The sequence below is a fragment of the Chondrus crispus genome, genomic scaffold, assembly GCF_000350225.1.
Source record: "Chondrus crispus Stackhouse genomic scaffold, scaffold_273, whole genome shotgun sequence".
Taxonomy (NCBI): domain Eukaryota; phylum Rhodophyta; class Florideophyceae; order Gigartinales; family Gigartinaceae; genus Chondrus; species Chondrus crispus.
Window position 1 is genome coordinate 1 of NW_005179153.1, and position 22,151 is coordinate 22,151.

General features: G+C 49.6%; 1 protein-coding gene across 1 annotated transcript; it reads left to right on the plus strand.

The window, feature by feature from the left end:
* Nucleotides 1-19,631: 19,631 nt before the first annotated feature.
* Nucleotides 19,632-21,584, plus strand: CHC_T00005209001 (hypothetical protein). The gene has a single exon (XM_005716545.1). The coding sequence runs from the start codon at nt 19,632-19,634 to the stop codon at nt 21,582-21,584; it is 1,953 nt and encodes a 650-aa protein (XP_005716602.1).
* Nucleotides 21,585-22,151: the final 567 nt, after the last annotated feature.

The following is a 22,151-nucleotide window of genomic DNA, read 5'->3' on the forward strand; positions in this document are numbered from 1 at the left end:
GACGCTTTGTGGATGCCTTGTTCGCTCGAGAAATGTCCTCAAGGCTGGGAACACAGAAAGTCGTGTTATGGACGTGTCGTTTATTGGAGATGGGAGCATTAGGTTTGAGGTGTCCGGCAAGAACGTGGTCCATTGAAGGACTGCGTAATGTACCATTCTACTTCTTGGTATGACGACGAGGGCGTTTGAATGATGTCGTCGCCAGAGGTGCATTTCCTTTGTTATTTCGTTTGCGTTTATTACGCTCTCGGACCGACGGCTGGACGTCCTGGAGATTATCGCCTCCATCCTCAAAAAACCCTTGACCAAGATCACCGTTTTCACGACACCCAAGGATCAACCCCGGAAGTCGGTTGTGGACACGTCTTGCGTTTTTACCCTTTGTGTTCGCGGTAGGGTGATGTACTTTAAGATGTGAATCTTCGTCGAAATGTCTATCACGGGATGTTCCTCGACGTGCCTTAACACATTCACCATCATGGACCCGACTTCTTGAAGCATCTTCATGATGAATGTCATCACTATCAGTTCCTTGCTCGAATTCTGTACTCCGTTGAACTCGGTCACCATGAGAGTCACCTGGCACTGGTTCAGTCCTTAAGATGTGACGGTGGTCGTCGTCGCACTGCTGCGGACTCATGTTTCCTTGCTCCCTCTCACCGCCACACGAATCTGATGGCATTTTTTATTTCTTCTTCCCGTAGATTTTGTCACGACGCAGAACCTCTTAGATTATTGCATCGGCGGCCCACTGATTATGGGCAAGCTTCAGGTCTGGAATGCGCTTCTCGAGATTGTTTCGGAGCGTCGCCAAAGTCCCGGCGTGCTCATACTTTAGATCCTTGTAAGAAAACTTCCCCTTGGGTAACTCCATGCCAAACTTTCCGCTCCCATACAACACAAGACGAACCCGTTTGAAAGCACCACGGATCGTCGAATCTGATAAAAGCTGGAAATCGTCACCGCTTTTCTCCATGTAAGAGAGGTATGCGTTGTTGAACACCTCACGTATGGGTCGCTGCGACCCGATTGTTCCATTTTTCCCCACGCGACGCGCTTCTCTCCTGGATGGTTCCATGAGACATCCGTCTTCCTCTTTGGGTCCTTCCATTCTACTAAGAAAAAACAGCAGAATCGAAGTTATGAATTTACTTCACATGAATGATGACAGGAATGAAGGCAAGAAATCTGGATAAGCTGCTGTGGAGAAAATATTTATGAAGTGTTTCGTTTCACTCGAAACGAAAGAAAAGCGCCCTCAATGGCATTTCCCGCTTTGATGAGGGATCAAAATTTGTTTCGTTTGGTTCTCATTGTTCAGAATTCTCTACCCCAAATTATAGCCAATGCGTCTTCCCAAGTTCACAGTAGCTGTCATTTCGCCAACCTCCTTCCCCCTAACACGTAAGCCTTGTCTGTATTATGAATGAAAACGATTTTACCGACCACTCGCCGAGAAGGTATCTCAAACGTAGACGGGAACAAGTGCTTGGCATCATTCGGACGCGCGGCGAATTGTATGTACGTTCCCGAAAAAGGAGATTGAAAGAGTGGAAACATGAGAAAGCTTCAATAGACGAATCTTCCTCACAGTCGAGTTTTGCACCACACTTTTCCGTGAATGAGAGCAGCACAGGAGAGATTGACGAATGGGCTGAAGAGGTATGCGTGGAGGAGTATTCGCCAAGTCACGAAGACTCGTCTGAGTGGATGATCAGTGAAGTGCCCGAAAGACAAATTGACAGGTACGATGAACTGCCGCTGTCTGAGATGGAGACGTCATCCCATGACTCAGAAAGCACCCGAACCGAACGTTTATCTGATACAAATTGGAATTTAAAGGAGTCTGAATCCAAGAGAATTTTAGAACTTCTTCATGTTCTGGAATTGGGCCAAGCTTCTACCCGATGTATACGAAGTGCTTTGCAGACGTCAATTGTAAGGTCACGGTTCTCATATGACGTGCTTATGAGACATATCAATAGAAGAGCGGATGTGCCTAAGCACCACGTCCCAATGTGTCCACGCGGACATTTCGCTGCGACTGGGTCTCAGTCTCGTAGAAATACATGTCCAAATGCCGATTGCAGACAGAGGATCGGATCGGCACGATTCTGGACGAGCAACGTCTCTGACCAACTAAAAGCTCTCTGCCGCGAGGAATATTCTTTCCTTCAGTTTCAGAAAGGATGTCATGAAGCCCATTTAGCAATGAGTTTAGAACCGGTCGACATTTTTTCTGACTACTACGACGGCGCCATGTTTCGCCGAATGTTTCGTAAGCGCTTAGGCACGTGGGATCCAGACGGTGAACTCTATGTTTCCATGGTCATGTCCACAGATGGTTTCGAACTTTATGGTACAAGTAAAGGAAAAAGAACCTGTTGGCCTATCATCTTCAAGCTTCTGAATCTGGACTTCTCACATCGCGGCCAGGCTGCAAATGCTCTCGTCACCAGTTTTATTCCTGGTTCACATAATCCTGAGTTTTTCGAGAGCTTTTTAGTCTCAATTGTGGACGACCTCGTGAACTTGGAAAAAGGAATGGATGTAAAGTGTTGGGACGGCAAAACCCGGAAGCTCTTCGCATTCGTCCTTTTTATCACTGCGGACTTCCCCGCCGCAAGCAAGCTTTTCGGTTTTATGGGACACAGAGCAAAACTTTTCTGCCGGAATTGCCACAAAAAAGCCGTCTTTGTATGCGGCTCTCTGTACGCTGTCCCTGTCGGATCGGAGAGGTGCAGGAAAGAAGCTGTTGGAGGGAATGGCATATGGAAAGATCAGTGTTGGATAGAATTAGAATGCCCAGAACGGAGAACCTCTTCTGAAACGGCGTCCGTCTGGCGACAGAAAGACACGGTTCCGCGAGCTACGGGGATCAAGAAAAGACCCCTGATCGCGCGCCTTTCGTTGGATTTCGTTTTTTCCTTTCCGTATGATCCTATGCATCTCTGTTTGTTGGGTTGGGTTCGGCACTTGGTGTTCCTAGTTATTGGCTCCCATAAGCGCCATCAAGATTTGCACACGTCCTACATCTTGACCACAAGTGAGATTGCTCTCGTTAATGTTGCACTGTCTCGCAACCACAGAGGAATTCCGCAATTTTGGGGCCGTCCACCAACAAGCTTGGGAAATCTTAACCATTTTCGAGCTGAAGATTTCAAAAACTTTGGACTTTACTTCGCCTCCATTGTGTGGCATTCAGCGGCGTTGGACAGAAGACAGCAGACACTGTGGCTTCTAACTTCCAAGATGCTGACAATCGTTCAAGATGCGTCGCCGCGGAGAACGGATTCGATTCAGCTTCGCAAAATTGTACAGAAACTGCATGCACTCTTCACAACTGTGTTCCATGAAAGCAAGCGGCATTCATTTTGTTTCACCCCCACCACTCATGCCATACTACACCTCCCGGAAATTTTGAGAGAATGCGGTCCATTGCGAAATGTCTCGCAGTTCTTCATGGAGCGCTTTGTTGGGGAGATGGGGGGAAGAGCAAAGTCACGTAAGCATCCAGAGACGAACTTGTTCCGCAAAAGCCATACCCTTCTGTGCCTGAAGTTGCTGTCTGGTGGAATCCATCAGGGTCGAACTCCGAACAGACCAGTCTCCTCTTTCTTCGAGACGCGAGCCAGTCATGCGGGTGTGGAGACAAAAAGTGCTGGTCGTCGCGACCAGGCCTTGGCGTTCTTCCGGGCAAACATGGAGGAGTTTTATGCGCACTGCAGGCTAGGTGGACTAAGGCTTCACAGTAAAGTGAAACTTTTACGGGAAGACGGCGAGTTCACGATTGAAACAGCTACGGAGTTTCGTCGCCGGGAGAGAGACGGAACCGCAAGACAAAAAATTTGCGTCGTTGGGTTGTTTCAATCGGAGAATGAAAGCACTGATTCGAGCCCACATTGTGAAAGCCCGGTACAGGCCTTTTTCGGATACGTTGACGAGATTTGGGAAGTTGCAGTATTCGTAGATGAGTCAAACATAACTGAAACTTTTTTCCTCGTGCGCGTCGATTGGGAATATGATATCATAAGGGATGAGAAAATGGAACTGCTATATAAGAATGGGCACTCGAGACGCGGGAAACTGCGAACTTTGGAAACATGCGCTTGCATCGACAGGCTGTTTGGTTTTATGGATATTGGTGACCGCACGTACTTTGGTGATCGCAAATCAAGCTACTACTTTCGAGACATACCAAAGCAAGATTTGATGGGAATCAGGAGAATCGTTAAGTAGAAAAGGGGTCATTTCCAGTTTCAGTTGTGGTTGTGGTATCGCGCGTGAATTTCGTTGACTCAGGTGATAAGATTGGACGTTGCTCTAAACTCCTTGTAGTGATCTTCTCAACCCATAACTCTCTTTCTGACACCTGTGGTATTGGTCCGTTTGTCTTTTCCGGTCGCATCTGTTGATTTCCACAGCTTTACATGGTACAATACTCACTTTACCGGAACGGCAGTCGCTCCGGTCCGCTCACTCTGGCACTGCAGATACTTGCAAATATGTGCCTCCCTTCAAATCGCTGGCATAACTGAGACGTTTTCTGGTACGTAATCAATCAGATATTTTGGGACGCTAGAGCTCCTGACAAATATTGCTCTATTTGACACAGAATACATCTCTATGCACTGCTCCTCTTGTCATGTCTGGTGTACTTTCCTTTTGGGTTTTCCGTATAACTACTTGTGCGTTACTCATTTCTCTGATTTGAACATGGTTGCATTGCAAGAAACATTCACTAACTATCGTGTCATTTCAATGGCTTTTCTTATACATTGACCTCGCAGACAACTATTGAACAGGAATAATATATGGTACGAAAAATGACTGAGCGCAGGGAGGCCGCGTCCGCGTTACGCATGGGGCGTGGAAGGTCCGTGCTGCTGCCGAAGGGAGGCGCGGCGGGATGTGCCGCGCTTGAGTGATGACGAGTGGCGATTTTGTTTGAGCCGGGGAGCGAGTCCAGCACGGCACTGTGGCGCACGGCGGCATGCGCAGGGCTTGCGCGGTTGCGAGTCGTGCGTTGGCTTGGGCCGTGGGCAGGTCACGCACGGCCGTGCGGAGCGTGGCTGGGGAGACGTCGGTACTGCTGCACTCCCCTTCGCACGCATGTGGGACGGAGAAGGCGCGATGTGCTTTCGCGCGAAGAACGTTCTTGGAGGGGGCGTCGCGCGACGTGTTCCCAGCCAAAATCGGGTGCGCGCTAACCTTCAGGAAGGAAGGCATGGGCGCTGCCTCTATGAACCGGCGCTTGTAACCTAGCCCGCCCGGTCGCCCCGGTTTCTTCGTCCCCGCCGAAGAAGAAGTGCGCGCGCCCACAAGGAAATCTCAGGGAATCGAGAAAGTACAACAGTGACAGGAAACATGAGAATGTAAACACATTTGTAAACTAATAGTGCCAATGAAAGATGAGCTAACAAGAGCCAATCGGATCAATCTATCTATCTTGTGCTACGGGCGATCTCCTAATGACACTTGTCAAATTTGGGTATGTTTCAATGCACCATCGCAAATGCACCACTTGTCATGACACCATTGGGGCAGACTCCGCGTACACAAGCGTCCATGATGTATCCAGAATGCATCTGTTCTGAGCCAATAAACATCCAAAATGTACCTGAAAAGATCCAACTAAGATCTAAAATAGATCTAAAGGGCATCCAAACAACATCCAAAAGTTATCTTTAAACGGTGTCTCTTTGAGGCATCTATTAAGCATTTCCAGGGCCATGCATCCAACAAACATCTTTTAGATGTCCATATACCTTACTGGGTGGATTATCGCTACACTTGGCTACAGGCTAATGTTCTTCGAATCAAGTTCCTCTTCAACATCGCCTACTGCGTCACCATTTGTGGCTACATGACAATCATTCTAGCAATGGTCTCCTCGCCCCTATATTACGCATGGGTTTCGCGCGGACCGACAACACCGCTCTCATGGCTTGATGCACTTGCCGCGGCTGGCATGACGAGCTGCATCGTCCTGGCCACAGCAGCAGATAATCAACAATGGGCCTTTCAGTGTCGAAAGCAAAGTGGCTTTCTCTGTCCTCTGAGGACCGCAAAAAGAAAGGCATGCCGGCTGGCTTTCCCGAGGCGCAGGATGGTTTTCGGCAGACGGGACTCTTGGCATGGTCACGTCACCCCAACTACTTTGGTGAAATTACCGGCTGGTGGTTCTTCTATCTTTTCTCGGTGGCCGCCAGCACACGCATTCTCAACTGGACGATCAAGGGGGCCTGTGGTGTATACTATCCTTTTCCAAATCACGACCCCACTCGCAGAGTACATCTCGTCTGAAAAATATCCCGCATACCGTGATTACCAAAACCGTGTTTCGAGGCTCATCATTATTGAGCAGGGCTGATTTTGTTCTGCATCGGTTTCTTTGTTGCGACACCTTTCGTCTAGTTCTTACAAGACTTAACGGCGGTACAAAATTACTATGGGCGTTTGGTTGGGCGGCTAATCGAGTAGCCAGGATTGTTCCATCATCTCGGTAGACTACAAATTTCATGAAGCGAAGGTCCAAAGTTATAGTTCTTGTGGGTGGAGAGGTGAGGTCTTCACACGTCTTACACCGAGTTGCTCCGCCATCTTCTTGACTACAGTCCCGATGAAATTCGGCGCCCGATCTGACAAAAGACTCTCCATAGGACCGAAAATTGACACCCATTCGTCAAGTATCCGCTTAGCGACGGTGTCAGCACGTTCATCCGGTATAGGAATCGCGCGAGCGAAGCGCTTGAAAGTATCAACGATCACTAAAAATTTTGCACTCCCGGCTGCAGTTCTCGGTGTGACGGACTGGACGTCGACTGCGACTTGCTGGAACCTCCTTTGCGGATGATAAACTACCATCTTAGCGTGCTTTGCGGGCTGGGCAGCCTTTGTGGCGGTGCATGCCACGCAGCATCGCAATCGCTTTTCCACATTCTGCCTCCAACCAGGCCACCAAAAGGAACGGCAAAGTCGATCCGTGGTCCGCCTCACCCCGTAGTGCCCGCTGAGCTTTGATCCATGCAGCGCGTCCAGTACTGCATCCACCAGTACCTCCGGTACTACAATGAGCTCCCGTGTCGCCCTAGTACGGCGCAGAAGCCCCTTTTCATCCACGAAATATCCAGCGCCTCTCTTCTTGCGTGCGAACTCTTCGATGTCCCCGAATTCATGACGCTGTGCTGCACGAAATTCTCCGGCGGAAGAGTCACCGCCGAAGCCTGACAAGTCTACTAGTTCGCAGATAGCCTCGGTTCTTCTCCCTTCGGGTCGCCGTTCCTCGATGATCTTGTAACAGCGTGCGAAAAGAGGCTTCTCGACGGAGTCCCTACTTAGGGTGTCGGGCACAACAAGCTCCCCGCCTGGGGCATATTGGACTGTGAAGGTGAAATCTTGAATGTCCACCATCCACCTCGCCAATCTTCCCCGTGGATCCTTGAGGCTCATGAGCCACTTCAGCGAACAATGATCCGTTACCACGACCACGTCCGTCTCCCTATGTAGGTAGAAGCGCCATTTGCGTAGACTGTGAACAACCGCAAGACACTCCTTCTCGGTTACTGTAAACTTCCTTTCGGCTTCAGTGAGCTTTCTACTCGTAAAAGCCACAGGATGCCACAGTTCGTCTTTTCCCATCTGCAGCAGAACACCGCCGAGGCCGTACGCACTGGCGTCGGTCATCAGCTTCTTGCTTGCGCCTCGTCTTGGTGCTGTGAGAAACTCCGGGTCACTCAAGACCTCCTTCAGGTCGGTCCATGCCCTTCTCTGGCGTTCCCCCCAACGGCGGTCCCAGTCCAGAATGACCAATCTCTGGCCTCTCTTCTTTTTTTGCTGAAACCGGTCCCGACCAGCACCTCGTGTAGAGGTTTTGCAATCTCCGAGAAATGGTCGATAAAGTCAGAGAAGAAGTTCATCAATCCAAGGAACCACATGAGCTCCTCCCCTCCGCCTGGCTCGACGAGCTGCCTAATCGCCGCCACATGCGTGTCCGACGGCCGAATGCCGCTGTTGTCGATCTTGTGACCCAATATCTCGGCCTCACGAACGCCAAATTGGCATTTCGATAGCTTTAGTCTTGCTCCCGCGTCGTAGAAAGTCTTCCGTGCCGAGTCCACGGACTGGAGATGTTTTTCCACAGTGTCAGTGCCCAGACTGACATCATGCATAAACGCCCAGATGTCAAGACCCTTCCTGCCCCCCAGGATGAGGTTAACGATTCGCTGGAACACAGCAGGCGAGTTCTTCATGCCTTGCGGGAGGCGGATGTATCGAAGCAATCCGACAACTGTTCGGATAGCTGTCAAATCGCGAGAGCTCTCTTCGAGCTCGATCTGGAAAAATCCGTCCTTAAGATCGAAGGTAGAAAAAATGCTCTTCGTTGCCATCCAGTCCAGGGTGGCGCGTACATCCTCCATGGGGTACGAATCAGTGACTGTTAACGCATTAAGCTCTCTAAAGTCTGAAGTTACACGCAGAGTGCCGTCCTTCTTTTTCACAAAAACATTACAGGCGGCCCAAAGCGATGAAGCCGGCTCCACGACTCCTCTCTTGAGTAGTTTCTGCATCTCTGCTCGCTCCACCTCTTCTTCCCGAGGAGAACGTCTCCTTATGGGGCTGCAAACGGGAATGGCACCCTCTACGAGTTGAATTCTATGCTGCACGCCCTTGATTCGGCCAAGTCCCTTAAACACCGCGCGGTGCTTCCACAGTACCTCACGTAGCCTTTCTCGGACGGCTTTCTTCGGGTGGAACTGGGACAATTCCATGTCCAAAATTGTAGTGTCGACGTCTGCGTCGGATATTGCTGCCATCAGTTCCGGGCCGGTTTTGTTCGTCCGCGTCTTCGTCACCTTTCCGCGAATGGGCCTTCTCTCAACCCATATCTCAGCTCGTAGAGATGACGGATTTAAGACCAAACCATAGCGACGCCAAAACCGACTACCAATCAGAACCTTGCTGGAGAGGTTCTCAGCTACCCTTACGGGTTCGACGAACGTAGTGCCCCAGAGCTTGAATTTGAGCTCTCCGTTGCCGCAGACGGAGATATGGTGCCCGTCTGCTGCCGTCGCCGTCTCCTCGGTCGGCAACCATGTGCCTCCGACTCCCTCATACCAAGGTCGATCAACCCAAATCGACCTTGCCCCTGTATCCAAGGGTACCCACACGCTGTCCCCTCCTGCACACAGCTGGACCACGATGTCGTCGTCAACGTCTGCACGGCTTCCTTCGCAGCGGCACACGTGTTCATCTGATCCTGCCTCGTGGGGACGGCCAGTCACTAGTTTCGTGTCTTGGAAGGGGCGCTGGCCATGTCCCCTTCCCTCTTCCCTTCCTCCGTCACGTCTAGACTTTTTGAGCCCCTTTCACGGCGCTTCTTTTCGCAAGTGCGGGCCAAGTGGCCCTTCAGACCGCAGTAGTAGCATGTTGCGGAGGCGAATCGCTCATCTACTGTGGCTGGAGTTTGTACGGTTGGTGACTCGGCGGACTCCGCCTGGGTCCCTCCTTTGCGACATTCACCGTTCTCTATCGCACGTACGCGCTCTGGTCTCAATCTGGGCTTGCGAATTCCACTCGACTTCGCGCTTCCCATCATCGAGACCCTGCTCACAACCTCATCAAAAGTCCCGTGTATGGCGAGGGCGTGGTCCCGGAGCCTCCCGCCCAGAGACTGTACGAAGCGATCGAGGAGCCTCTCGTCTGACACGTGTTCTGGTAGGGCTACCGCTGCAGCTCGCAAGCGATGCCCAAACTGACTGACTTCCTCATGGCCTTCGTTCCACTGCATCGTATCGAACATGACTCGAAGGCTTCTCTGATGGGCCTCATTGCACAGTCGCCCTTGCAAGAGCACCCAGAGGTCATCAGCGTCCGAATCGAGGTAAGCCGCGGCGATATCCTCAAAAACAGCAAGCGCTGTGCCAGAAAAGGCACATGCCAGCAGGCGACGGTGGTATCCGGGGCGGACCGGAAAGTCCTGGCAAATGCGTTTCCAGGCTCTTCGGGCTGCGAAAAAGTGCGCGTCTCCAGGTTTTGAAACCCGGACCGGGTCCAGCGATCTGCTATAAATTTTGTACGCTATCTGCGGCGGGTAGAATTCCTGCTTAGCGGTGTGGGACTGTGTTTGCATCGAGTCTCCAGCACCCACCTTGTATTCAGGTCCTACCTTTTGCCCCGCACCAGGCTCCTGGTATCGTCGAATACCTGGTTCACTAAACGGTCTAGCTGCAGGCGAACCACAGGGGAAGGCAGCCGAACTTCTCGAGATGCTTTCAGCAGGGACCGGCATCGCCTTAGAGGCATCGGTCACAGCATTTCCCACCATGATGACTGTCTTGGTGTTCCGATCCATAGACTCTATCATGGTTTGCATGACTTCCCGCATGCTTGATAGAGCTTGAAGCACCCTGGATCCCATCTCACTTCCAAAGACTTCCAATTCATCTCCGGCAACCGTCTGGGCCTGAACAGCGCCAGCCGCACCCGTTGCGACTGACCTTGAAGTTGCCGGCGTGGTTGGGTCGGACATACCCGTGACCTCACCTGTCACCGGGCTTGACAATGGGAATTCTTCTCGGTTCCCATCCATTGCGACCCAATACTGTTTGTCAAAACGTTATCCTTGTAAACATAAAACTTGAGCACAACAATGCGCCCCTTGTTCCTTGCTTCTGACAATCGACATCGGCCTGATCGCGCAGTGCCGCGATCACTTACAAGCTTGTAATGTTGCGATTATCTCAACCGCCTGGCACCGAGCAACCTGTTGAATGGGAATCCTCCCTCAATTTCCTTTATTGCTCCGTCTCTGCCCCCCTCTTGTCTATCTCCGAGGGTTGGCTATTAAGTACTACTTCCCCGAGGGGGCTCGGCTGTCTCTGACCCCCCCTTGCCTACTCCCTTCGTCGTCTGTCTCCCTCTCTTGCCCCATAAAAATGACTAGTCCCTCGCTGCCTTTCCTTTCGCTTCCCTTACCGACAGCCCCGCGCTCCTCGCCCCGACTCCTGCCATCCGGTGCCGTCTTCTTTTCCCTTCTGGAACTGGATCCCCACGCTTTCGGTTCCCTACAGGAGCGCGCGTGCCCTTCAGTTCCGGTTCATGGACCCTTTATCCACGTCTCCACGTGTTTCTAAGTCATTCCTCAACAGTACTGTATCCTTATGGTACAACTTGTACCTCACTCGTACATCGCTCCCGTCGCGTCTGACAGAATCTCTGCCGAGTACCCGGAGGGTATAGCTTTGTTGATATCAACATTTGACATTTCCCACATTGTGGTATATGGGGAGCATGGTAGGCATGGACTCACTGGAGCAGTGTAGATTCTACACTGTAGACTGATGTGAAGAGGCGGGGACGGCTATTGATCATGACTGCCTCATACATGTGATGTAGTCCACAGTTTCATACTGGACGGGGTAAGAATTTTCGTATCCAAATTGGCCAAAACCAGCAACTTTGCATGTCTCATGACATAATGATACTACCAACAGTGCCCATCTAAATTTGAGACGTGATGTAAATAATAAGATGAGAATATTACATGTGATCTCAATATGAGATGAGAATACTATATTTGGTCTCAACATATCACGTAGAATTTGGAGCTCATGTCAATTTTCAGGCCAAGGATTGTTTTGTTGAAATGTGACCTTCACTCGAAGAGTGACAGATCTATCATCAAAAATATGGCCCAATATTCTAAAACGGACATAAGAGGCAGCAAGTTCAACTGCTCATTTGGGGAGCATGCTGGGACTCGAAGCAAAACATTTCCCGCCAAAATATGGAGTCTCCCTGGTAAGTCGATAGTATCTGTAGGGGCATCCAGATTTTGGAGAGCTCGACACTTGGGTTCCCAATTCTGAATATGCTTTGCCTACAGTATGTTCTGCCCACGGTACTGATCTTCGACGCCAGCTTCAACAACAGCTACAATCCGCCGGAGATCATTGCATTGATTGCCCATAACATCGACGCCAGCTTCAAATATACCACTCCTATCTTGTGGAGAGCACTGCAATCTGCGTTTACAATTCGGATCGGGCGAGCTGTGTATGCCTCCCAATGGATGCAGTTCAGAAAAGAGCGTTTGATGCATTCTGCAATGGGGAAAGTATTGCCCTGATTGGATCTGCAGGTTCTAGGAAATCATTTCTCATCAACAAAATGCTAGAGTGGGCGAGAAGGCAGTATTCGGAGGATGCCGTCATATCCTGCGCATTTACCAACAGTGCTGCAGAATCAATAGCAGGGAGTACAATTCACAACACTTTCAATGCCCTTCCGTCATGGAGATTTACGAATGAAAGTTTGTTACAAAGGGTGCTGGCGAAGAAAGCCACGACAGACAGAATTATGCGAATGAAAGTTCTGGTTATTGATGAAAATTTTCAGCTAAAGGCATGTGAGCTAGATGCTATTGAGTATGTTGTGCGGGTATTGACTCATTCGGAGAGGGATGCCGCTTTTCCGTTTGCTCGCAGGCAAATTATTATTTCAGGGGACCCGTTGCAGTTGGAACCCGTGAAGCTCCTCGAAAAAGGAAGAATTAATCTGTCTGCGTACGAAGGAAGAAGCTGGCATAGGCTCTTCGGCGGGGATGGGGTAGGCCTTATTGCCTATTTGACTGGGAATCATAGACAGAAGAAGGACAGAGACTTTTTTGAGTTGTTGACAAGGATAAGAGGGGGAAGGCATACTCAAAAAGACATGATGAGTCTCAACTACAACAGCCATGGCCAACACGAACCATCACTTGGACATGTGCGCTTGTGTTTGCGGAAGAAAACCGCCAAGAAAATTACGATGAAACGACTGGGAGTGCTAAGATCCCAACTCGTTGTATCCCGGAAGTTTGATACTTTCTCCTAGAATGGGCTTCGGGAAGTTGCGACAGGAGGTATCAGAAAGCGGCTGGACGAAGCAATACCCCAGGAAATTCTTTTGAAGCAAGGTGCTAGGGTCATGCTTACTCGAAAAATTCGAGACTTGCTCCCTGGAACAATATGTGTAGTGCAGGAAATCTGGTCCAGACCTCTCAATATGTCTCTCAATCTGGACGGAAATCAGATTCGAGACGGCCTTCAAACTCATAAGGAAATTTTGCTCAATGTTGTTGTAGTTTCCAAAGCCGACAACGCGACGAAAGAGGCTATAACTTTGGACCTTCGCTTCATGAAATTTGAAGTCTACCGAGATGATGGAACAATCCTGGCTACTCGATTCCAATTTCCAGTTATTCCAGCATACGCCCTGACAGTTCATCGGTCACAAGGTTTGTCGTTCGATCAAGTGGCAATAGACTTCTCAGAGGTGAGGAATTGGATGCCGGCAGGAGGAGCATACGTCGCTCTGTCCAGATGTCGCTCAAAATCTGGGCTATGGGTAAAAGGAATGCATCAAAAGTGCGTAGTGATTAGCCCACGAGCACGAGCATTTGAGCAATACATTGAGAAGATTGCTGAAGTACACCCACATCGCATTACTAGGAATAACAACTCACAGAAAATATGGCGCGACGAAATTCCGATGCCGACGACTGCCAACGCACTATGTGTGCGATCTCCAGTTAAACTGGGGGAAAAGAGAGAAACAGAGAATATGGGGAACAAAGATGTTTATGGAGATGTTCAAGATATTCAAAAGCACTGGAAGAAGCACCGTACACAGTAGCATACACGAATTAGCCGAGTTTTCAAATTTGGAGAGCAAGAAGAAAAGAAAACAAAGACGATGAAGGACATTTAAAACATTAGAAAGGTGCTAAATCAAAGCATATGCTCCTATCTATTGTTTCAAACATTCCCTGTAGTAAAATGGTGATACGGATCTTCACATTTTTCATTGTCATAGAGTAATTTATCAACAGTAAACTAATGCCATGACATTCAAAGTTGTACCTCAAACATGTCCTTCTAATCAGTACATATCAAAATTACACTGCACAAAACAGAAGAAAGTGTAATACGACTCGCGTTGCTTTGTTCAAATGTTCGCCAAGGTTAAAAGCCCTTATCATGTGCTGAGAAGTTTCCAAATGGATAAATACGCAATTGCCAGAGGCAATCTTAATGTAATGTCCTTCTAAACAGAACATCTCAAAAGTACACTTCCCAAAACCGAAAAAAGTCTAATACTCCGCGCATTTATTTGCTCAAATGTTCACCAAGCTTAAACTCCCGTACCATGTGCTGAGAAGTTTTGAGGTTTAAAGTTCTTTGCATGTATTGATTGTACAGTACACACATTGTGGATTGAATTGATATAAAAGAAGAGCATTGCAGCAAGTGGTCAGGTACTGACCTGACCGCATCTATTTTGACCTTACTTGAGGAAATTAGAAGCGTTGCAGTTGGAGTTTTGTAGGGACAGAAGAATAGCCGAATGTTCAGAACTGGTTTCGGGGGCCTTCAAAACGTGGCCACAACACTTGCCAAGTAGATAACTATGCAGTTGCCGGAGGCAATCTTAATCGATTGTCCTTCTGAACAGTACTTCTCAACAGTACTCTCCACCAAACAGAATAAAGTATAATTCGCCAAGGTTAAAATCCCTTAACATGGACTGAGAAGTTCGGAAGTTTGAAGTTCCTTGCAAGTTTGATTATACAGAACATAAGTTGTGGATTGAATCGATACAAATGAAGAACATTGCAGCGAGTGGTCAGGTACTGACCTGACCACATCTATTTTGACTTTACTTGAGAAAACGGGAAGCGTTGCAGTTGGAGTTGTGCAGGATCATGAGCATAGCTACATGCCCAGAACTGGTTCTGAAGCCTTCAAAAAGCGGCCATTTATCATGCGTGAAGGCCGTCAATCCTGAGCAAAGTTGCTTGTCATAGGCCATCAATTCTGAGAATCGTGGAATATGCATACGTGAAGGCCGTCAATTCTGAGCAGAATTGATGAGCTCTATTGCACTGTTGGCGAGGGGCGGGATAAAAGGTCTCATAGACAGTCTCGAAATCCAGATTTAAATCTGATACACAAAAAACGTTCCCGAGACCATCATATTACCTACCCATTTTCAATTAATTGATGACCTTGGCGGCCTGCGTTGAAGGGATCTTCCACAAGTGCTGTTTAGGCCATCAATTTGGAGGAAAATTGATGGGCAGGGCAGGGGCATTTGGGGCGATTTTGATTTTGAAGTGCTGGACTTACAAGTGATCTTAATCTGAAACAGGATTAGTGCAGTTCATCTGAATTTGTTATGATTAACTCTAAAATATCCGAGTGTCTGCGTCCTGCTTATAATTGTTTCAATTTCTCTCCAAGCGACAACAGTAAAATTTTCTGGTCGCTTCTGCAAGTAAAAGAAAGCTATTTATTTTAAGCGAATTTCAACGTGCTCCTTGTTACACCGCTGTCCTTGCCCCACGAATCGGGGTGAAATGGATCACCGGAGGCGTCGTCGTCGTTCCACATCTTGCACCGGTGCCTAATCCTGCCAGTTCCAACTCCTATTCCAGGCAGAGGTTCAACTTCAGTGTGACTTTCTAGGGATGCCTGCGTTACTCCGTGTGATGTTCTCGCGCTGTAAGTCCTTGAAGCACTTACCATATCTACTCCCCACGCTTCCTTTCCCCCTCCTCCCCCCCTCTCTCACTCCTTCCTTTGCCACCCTACTTTCTCTTCAATTGTTCCCCTATCATACCTCTCTCCCCCCCACAATTGATGGTCTCGAATTTCCCATATTGGCTGTCGATGGGCTCCGCTGCCGTCGTCGCCGATGATATTTCCGCAACTGGTGCCGTCTACTACCCTACATTTCGTTGGTGGCACGACGTGACAATAGAGCGCTGATGCAATCTTGAAAACGTCTCTCTGTGCAGTGTTGGGAAAACAAGCCAACGCGAAGTCCCGGTTTGCAATTTGTTTCCGGGAACACTACATCTGCCAGTGCCAGAAGCCAATCCATCCCTGCCCAGTCCACAGCAAGCATGCCACAAACCTCCTGTCGACTTGCAGCATAGACTAGACCACGTCCTCGAATCTATCCATGGCATCCATACCTCAGATGCGCGGCAGGTCTATCGTAGAAACACATGCACCTGACGTCTCATAAATCGAAGATCGACAACATTGCTCTGTTCAATACTGCTTTGTGAGATCTATAACGCCACACTCCACAGAAAAGTCATCGCAGACGTAAATATTCGCAGTCACTCTCCGTCATCAACGACAAGTCCGTGCAGACGGAATCGCCCTTTGTCACCTCGGGTCATGCTCGTCGTGCGGGAGGTGTCGACGAGGTATATGGGGCGGTGGGACTGCCCGTCGACATTCCAGCTGACAGCTGGGCTGTACGATGAAGAGGGGAAGCAGGTGGCGAGGGAGCAGAGCGAGATGCTGGCGGCGCCTGCAGAGTGCTGGGAGGAATTCCGAGTGGTGTTTGCGGCGCGGGAGGGCGTGAGGTACGCGACGATCGTGGTGGCGGGGAAGGATGACCGGTTTTGGGCGGGGGATTATGGAGCCAAGGTTAGTGAATGTGCGGTCAGGGTACTGGGCGGGCCATAGGAGAGGGGCGAGATGGGGTGGGAGGAAGTGGCAGCTGCGGAGGTGGAAAGCAGGAATGAGCTGACTCGGAGGCTGTTCTGGACGCAGGAGGGGCCAAGGCGTAGCAATTGAGAAGCCCAAATCACTCTAAATGAAGACTCGCCAGTCTGTGATGGTCCCCCATGTCGAACTGAACCTCGTCGAATTTCTCAACTTTGCCAAGGTGTGGTGGAAGCGTCTGTCAATGACGCCATAGATTTTTTGGAGACGATTCCGGTGGCGCAGAATGCACCTGAAATGCAATCAAGTGGTGAAGATGAGAGCGCAGAAAATGCAATAGAGAGAAAGACTATACGCCATGTCGTCGGGATCGCCAAATTGTTTGGAGAGCTGGAAATTTTGGCGACTGAGAGTGCCAAGTTCCAGACGCTCTATCGCATCTAAGGTCGGCAGAGCGCGCATTTCCCACTGCGAAACGCAACTGAGTAATTTACCAACGCGGAGCAGACAGACGTAAATTACAGAGTGCATGCAAATACTGTAGATGTGACGACGTCACTTACTAATGCCGTCTCCCAATAGTGCACATTTTTGGGGTTTCGCACGGGATGGCACTAATGCGTAAGGGCCACCGTACTGTAATATCACAATCTACGTTCATAGTTGTGGTGATTCCTTCATATGACTCCCAGTCTCATTCCTCTCTCATGTCGTTGGCCAACGGCACCTCCCCTTTTGCTCAGTGGTCATCACAATAGTATCCTTTCATTGCCCTCCCGCTGCAGTATTCACCCCTTGTCCCCCTCCGTACAGTATGTGAGATCACCTCAAAGCCTTGTACACGTGTACAGTTTCAAGCGTGTACACGTGCACGTCTGGCATTCCCGCACACACACACGTGATAAAGATATCTCCACTATTCCGCGTGTTTTCGTTGACGGAATTGCTCCATGACACGTGCATACAACGACAAATCCCTCGTCGACACAATAATCCGCGGTTACACTCTGCCCAAGGAGACGTCCTTGCTAAGATGTGCTGGTGCTGTGCCGATGGCAAATAACTAGTGTATGTATGATACTCTGGGAGACGACGCTCGTACCGCTGACGCATCGAACTATGTCAGATGAGGTGCGATCAGCAATGGGAGTAAAAAGGTTAATCCCAAGGCATCGCAAGTGAGGTCACAGGCTCATAGGCAGATCGAACGACAAGGCAAATATCAACACCATTACACCAATGTCAAAGCATCCACACTAAGTCTGCACTCCATTCTAGACACTCCCAATCTTGCTCTGTTTTTCTTCGGGGATTGGCAGTCGGTGGTCTTAGATCCATTTCCGCAGCCTCTCTTCGGGAATCCCGGCGTCGCAGGCTAGTTGAAACAACGCGCCGACGTCGAGAAATGCAACGACATCCTCGTCTCCGCGGTCCTCCATTTCCGGAGGAGACGCCAGATGCAGCAGCGAGCCTTCACAAAACACCAGTCAGACAGTGCGGTCAACAGGCGAGCGATGTGACTCTGTTGGGTTGTCCCATGCAGCTGCCAGCGTGGAAGGTGCGAGATGCATGGCGTCGTATTGTTCGGAAAGTGGCAGGAGGCTCGATGTGGATGGTCAACCGCCATCTGCACATCAAACGCGAATGTGCAATGCCTCTTTTGTCGCAGTTCGCGCGTGCCATGCTGACGATGCTGCGATTTTGCGCAAGCGCAAGGTCGCTCTTCTTTTCCGCCAACAAGCAACATTTCTAGTGTCCCGTGGCTGCATTGCAGAAGCACACATGCGGGCATCGGTACCGGGATGCATCGGTTCCGGGATGCATCGGTTCCGGGATGTTAGAATGCCCGCCACCTGGACAAGCACCCCGGGCCCCATGCGTACTCAACGCAATGACACCCAACGCTTGGGTGTCCACGGGGCGAGGTCGACAGCTTGAGTTGATACGCTTACACTTTACACCTTACTTTGAAGAGAGCGCTGTGTCCATTCTGCCATTTCGAATGGCGTCAACGTAGGAATTTCCCTTCGCCTCCATATTGCCGACAACTTTCGAGACCCTCATAGAGTGTTTCTCGTGCTCGCAGAATGTACTGAATTGTCCAACACGGCATCCTGGAGAGACGAAATCAAAGGTGCACACTATGTACAGTACGTATTCGGGAATCACAAGTCATGGCCTACGGTAAATGAGGAACAGTAGTGTAAGAGTAAATACGTTCCCTCTGGTAGGACCGCCTCCGGGCTCTCCACGGTCGTTTCCAACGAGGCCGCGATTGTGCTGGAATACAATTCAATACATGTATACGAGTAAATACCCTTGTATACTACTGCGTCACTGGGGCTCAAGCCTGTTCAGATGCGTCGCGTGGCACCTTCTTGGACCCATTCGGGCCCCAGATTGGACAGTCCCTGCTGGCAAAAAAAAAAGGATTCACGCCACCATCTGTCTGCGGGATCCGATACACTGTAAAGAATGCTCATATACTGTAGCACTGTACAGTACCCTTCGGCAACGGTACTGCAGTGTGTATTGGTTGAAAAAATTATTGGAAATGCTTTTACTCCCGTTCAACCAATCCATTCATGCCAAATGTCAGGGTGCTTGCGTGCTAGCACGCAGAACTCTTCATTAGGAACGGCCCGAGAACGAGCCCGAGAACGACGATGTGCTACAGTAATGGTTGGATCAGGAATTCATCGTTGCCATTGCCATGAGCACCGCATCAGCGGCATGGCGGGACTGCGCTTCGGAGCCCAAAAAGAGGTTGCGACCAACATCAGGAAAACCTCTGTCGTACCGTACAACCCCTTGCTCCATAAGAAACCGTACGACAAGGTCGCCGATTCGCTTCATTACACCCTTTCGGGACACCACAAGCACGATCCATCAATGACCCCGTCTCTCATGTCACCTTGTTGTCGAGCCGTCCCAGGTGCAATGCTCACTTTCAGAGAACACTACTTTCGCCTCTGCTACTTGTAACCCTTCGCATATAACTTGTGTATCCAAACCTCATCACCTCGCCCCGCCAACCCTATCCTCACAACTTCCAGTTCTTCCCCTGCAGGTTTCAGAGATTCTGCACCACTTCATTCCGCCATGGATGAGCACTTCGAAACCCGAATGGCTAGACGCCTTGGCGTAATTGAGAAGCTCCGCAAATTGCTCGGCTCCGAAGGAATACCTTGTCCTGGCATCGTTGTCGTCGGCGCCCAATCCTCCGGCAAGTCCTCCGTCCTCGAACGTCTCACCGACATCGCCTTTCCGCGCGATACCAACACCTGTACCCGCGTTCCCATCATTGTCCAGTTGCAAAGGGATGCCTCAGTCACGTTACCCACGGCCACCATCTGTGGCGACGAACACTTTGAAACCGATGTCATCAACTGCTCGACCAAGCAAGATATCACAAACGCAATCCATGATCTCACCGAGAAGGCACTCGTCTCTACGAGAAGCCGTGTCGTTGATAAACCCATTCACATTCGCTACGTCAGGAGTAAGGGGCCTGTCATGACGCTTATCGATTTGCCTGGTATCACTCACGACGACGGTGAAGGCCGCGATATTCATGGAATCACTGCTGATATAGTGAAGAAATATCTCAAATATGAGAACATGATCGCGCTTGTCGTCATCCCTGCAAACGACGACTTCGGCAACTCTGAAGCGTTGAAGATCGCCAAAACGTTTGACACAACTGGTGCTCGAACGCTCGGTGTCATTTCCAAGTGCGATTTAGTCCCGGAACAGCACTCGGATATTGTCGAAAAGATTCAAATGACTCCCAGTAATGCCATCAAACTCGGCCTCGGATATATAGCCATACGAAACAAGGGACCGGGAGATGATCTCGCCAATATTGACAACATTGAAACTGAACTGTTCAAAACTCACCCACTGCTTAAAAACCTGGCGCCGCATGAGAGAGGGTGTGGGGCATTGCGGAGAAAGATTATCAGTCTTCAGGAAAACAGCATTAAGCATGCCATTCCTAGAATCCAAACGGATGTGAGGCACAAGATCGAGCAACTCAGCGGAGAGATAAGTGCCATGGGAACAGACCTCGATTCTGACATGGACCGAAATGCCTTCGTCTCCAAACATCTGTCAGAAATAAACCAGTCTCTCCAGAAATTAATCCGCGCAGAGGTTCGAGGAAATCCAAGCATCAATGTTGCATCGAGGTCCTACGAATTGTATAAAATGTATGCAGCAGATGTCAGACATTACTTTCCAGATTGTCTAAGCAAAGAATACGGTGCAGAATTACAACAGGAAAGCAGGGAGTTTATGGGGTTTTCGCTGCAGAACTTCACGAACGACCAGATGTTTCGCCAACTGCTCCAAAACATTTTCTTTGCTGATAACTTCAGTAATAAAACGGATAGGCTTATTGATGATGTAGGAGATCTGATGGCTCGTGCTATGAGAACACTAATCGAAGAGAAGGAAGAGTTGACCAGGCTCCCGAACCTGGCGGCGATGTTCCATGACAAGCTCGGCGAGTCTATCGATGCTGCACAAACCCGCGCTAGAGACGTCACGATGGCTGTGATAAAAGCTGAATCAAAGCAAGTCTTCGCGCTTGATAAAAGCTATATGGAACACATCAGAAGTGTAAGGGCAGAGGCACAGGCAGACAAGGAAGAAGGCGAAGAAGACTTGCAGGGACGAAATCAAGGCCCCTTCTTCCCAAATTCAATGCGCCCTGGCGCATTGAATTTGGGAAGAAGGGGTCCTACAAGTCAGATGAACGGAGAGATCGACTCTGCTGCGCAAAACGATTCCCAGCACGAGGGAGATGCAGGGCGTGAAGCCTTGCTAGAATTGCAAATATCACTGCACTGTTACGGGGAAACTATAATGAGGAGATTGTTTGACGTCATTCCAATGCTTGTGCAGAGCTGTTTGGTTTACGAGGATTACAAAGGAGCCATTGAAAAAAGACTTGCAGAAGAAGATTGGGACAAGCTGTTTGAAGAGGATCCGTGTGTGGCCCAAGCTCGTGTATGGCGACAACAACGTTTGAACCTTTTGAGGAAAGCCTACAGCGAGTTGAGGAGATTGTCGTGAGCTCAGCCACAGTCTGTCAGAGATCTTCATGGCATTGACACTTTAGCCACGGGAGCCACAACCGAGGATGTATCTCCGGTCACGTGAAATAAATACCGTTAAAATCCTCACAAAGCCGTTGTTCTGTCCCTTGGAGATATTGTACAGTACCGTTACAGTACCCTTCTCACTGGCATAATTTGGGTACTGTAATGGGTTAATTTGGGCACTTTTCAACCCACGATCCTCTGCCCCTCCCGCCTTTCAAATCTATGCAGAGCCCATCTCACACACTCACACACACACACACACAAACACGCACCCAGCACCTGGACAGTAAAGTTTTTCCTCCTCTTTCTATCCGCCTCCTGGCTCGACGGTGGCAGTATGCCGCCGGAAATGAGAACACAAACCCTCGCACACAAGTGACGAATCACCAAGAGTAGAGAAGAGCGCGCTAGCCGCGCAAACCCCCTTTTTTATAAATGGGAATATTAAATAAAGCAGTAGACGCCCTCGAAGCATCGTATGAGTGTTAGAAGCATGAAATAGGCTTTTCTGACGTCCAATGCCCCTCAGATGCTCTCA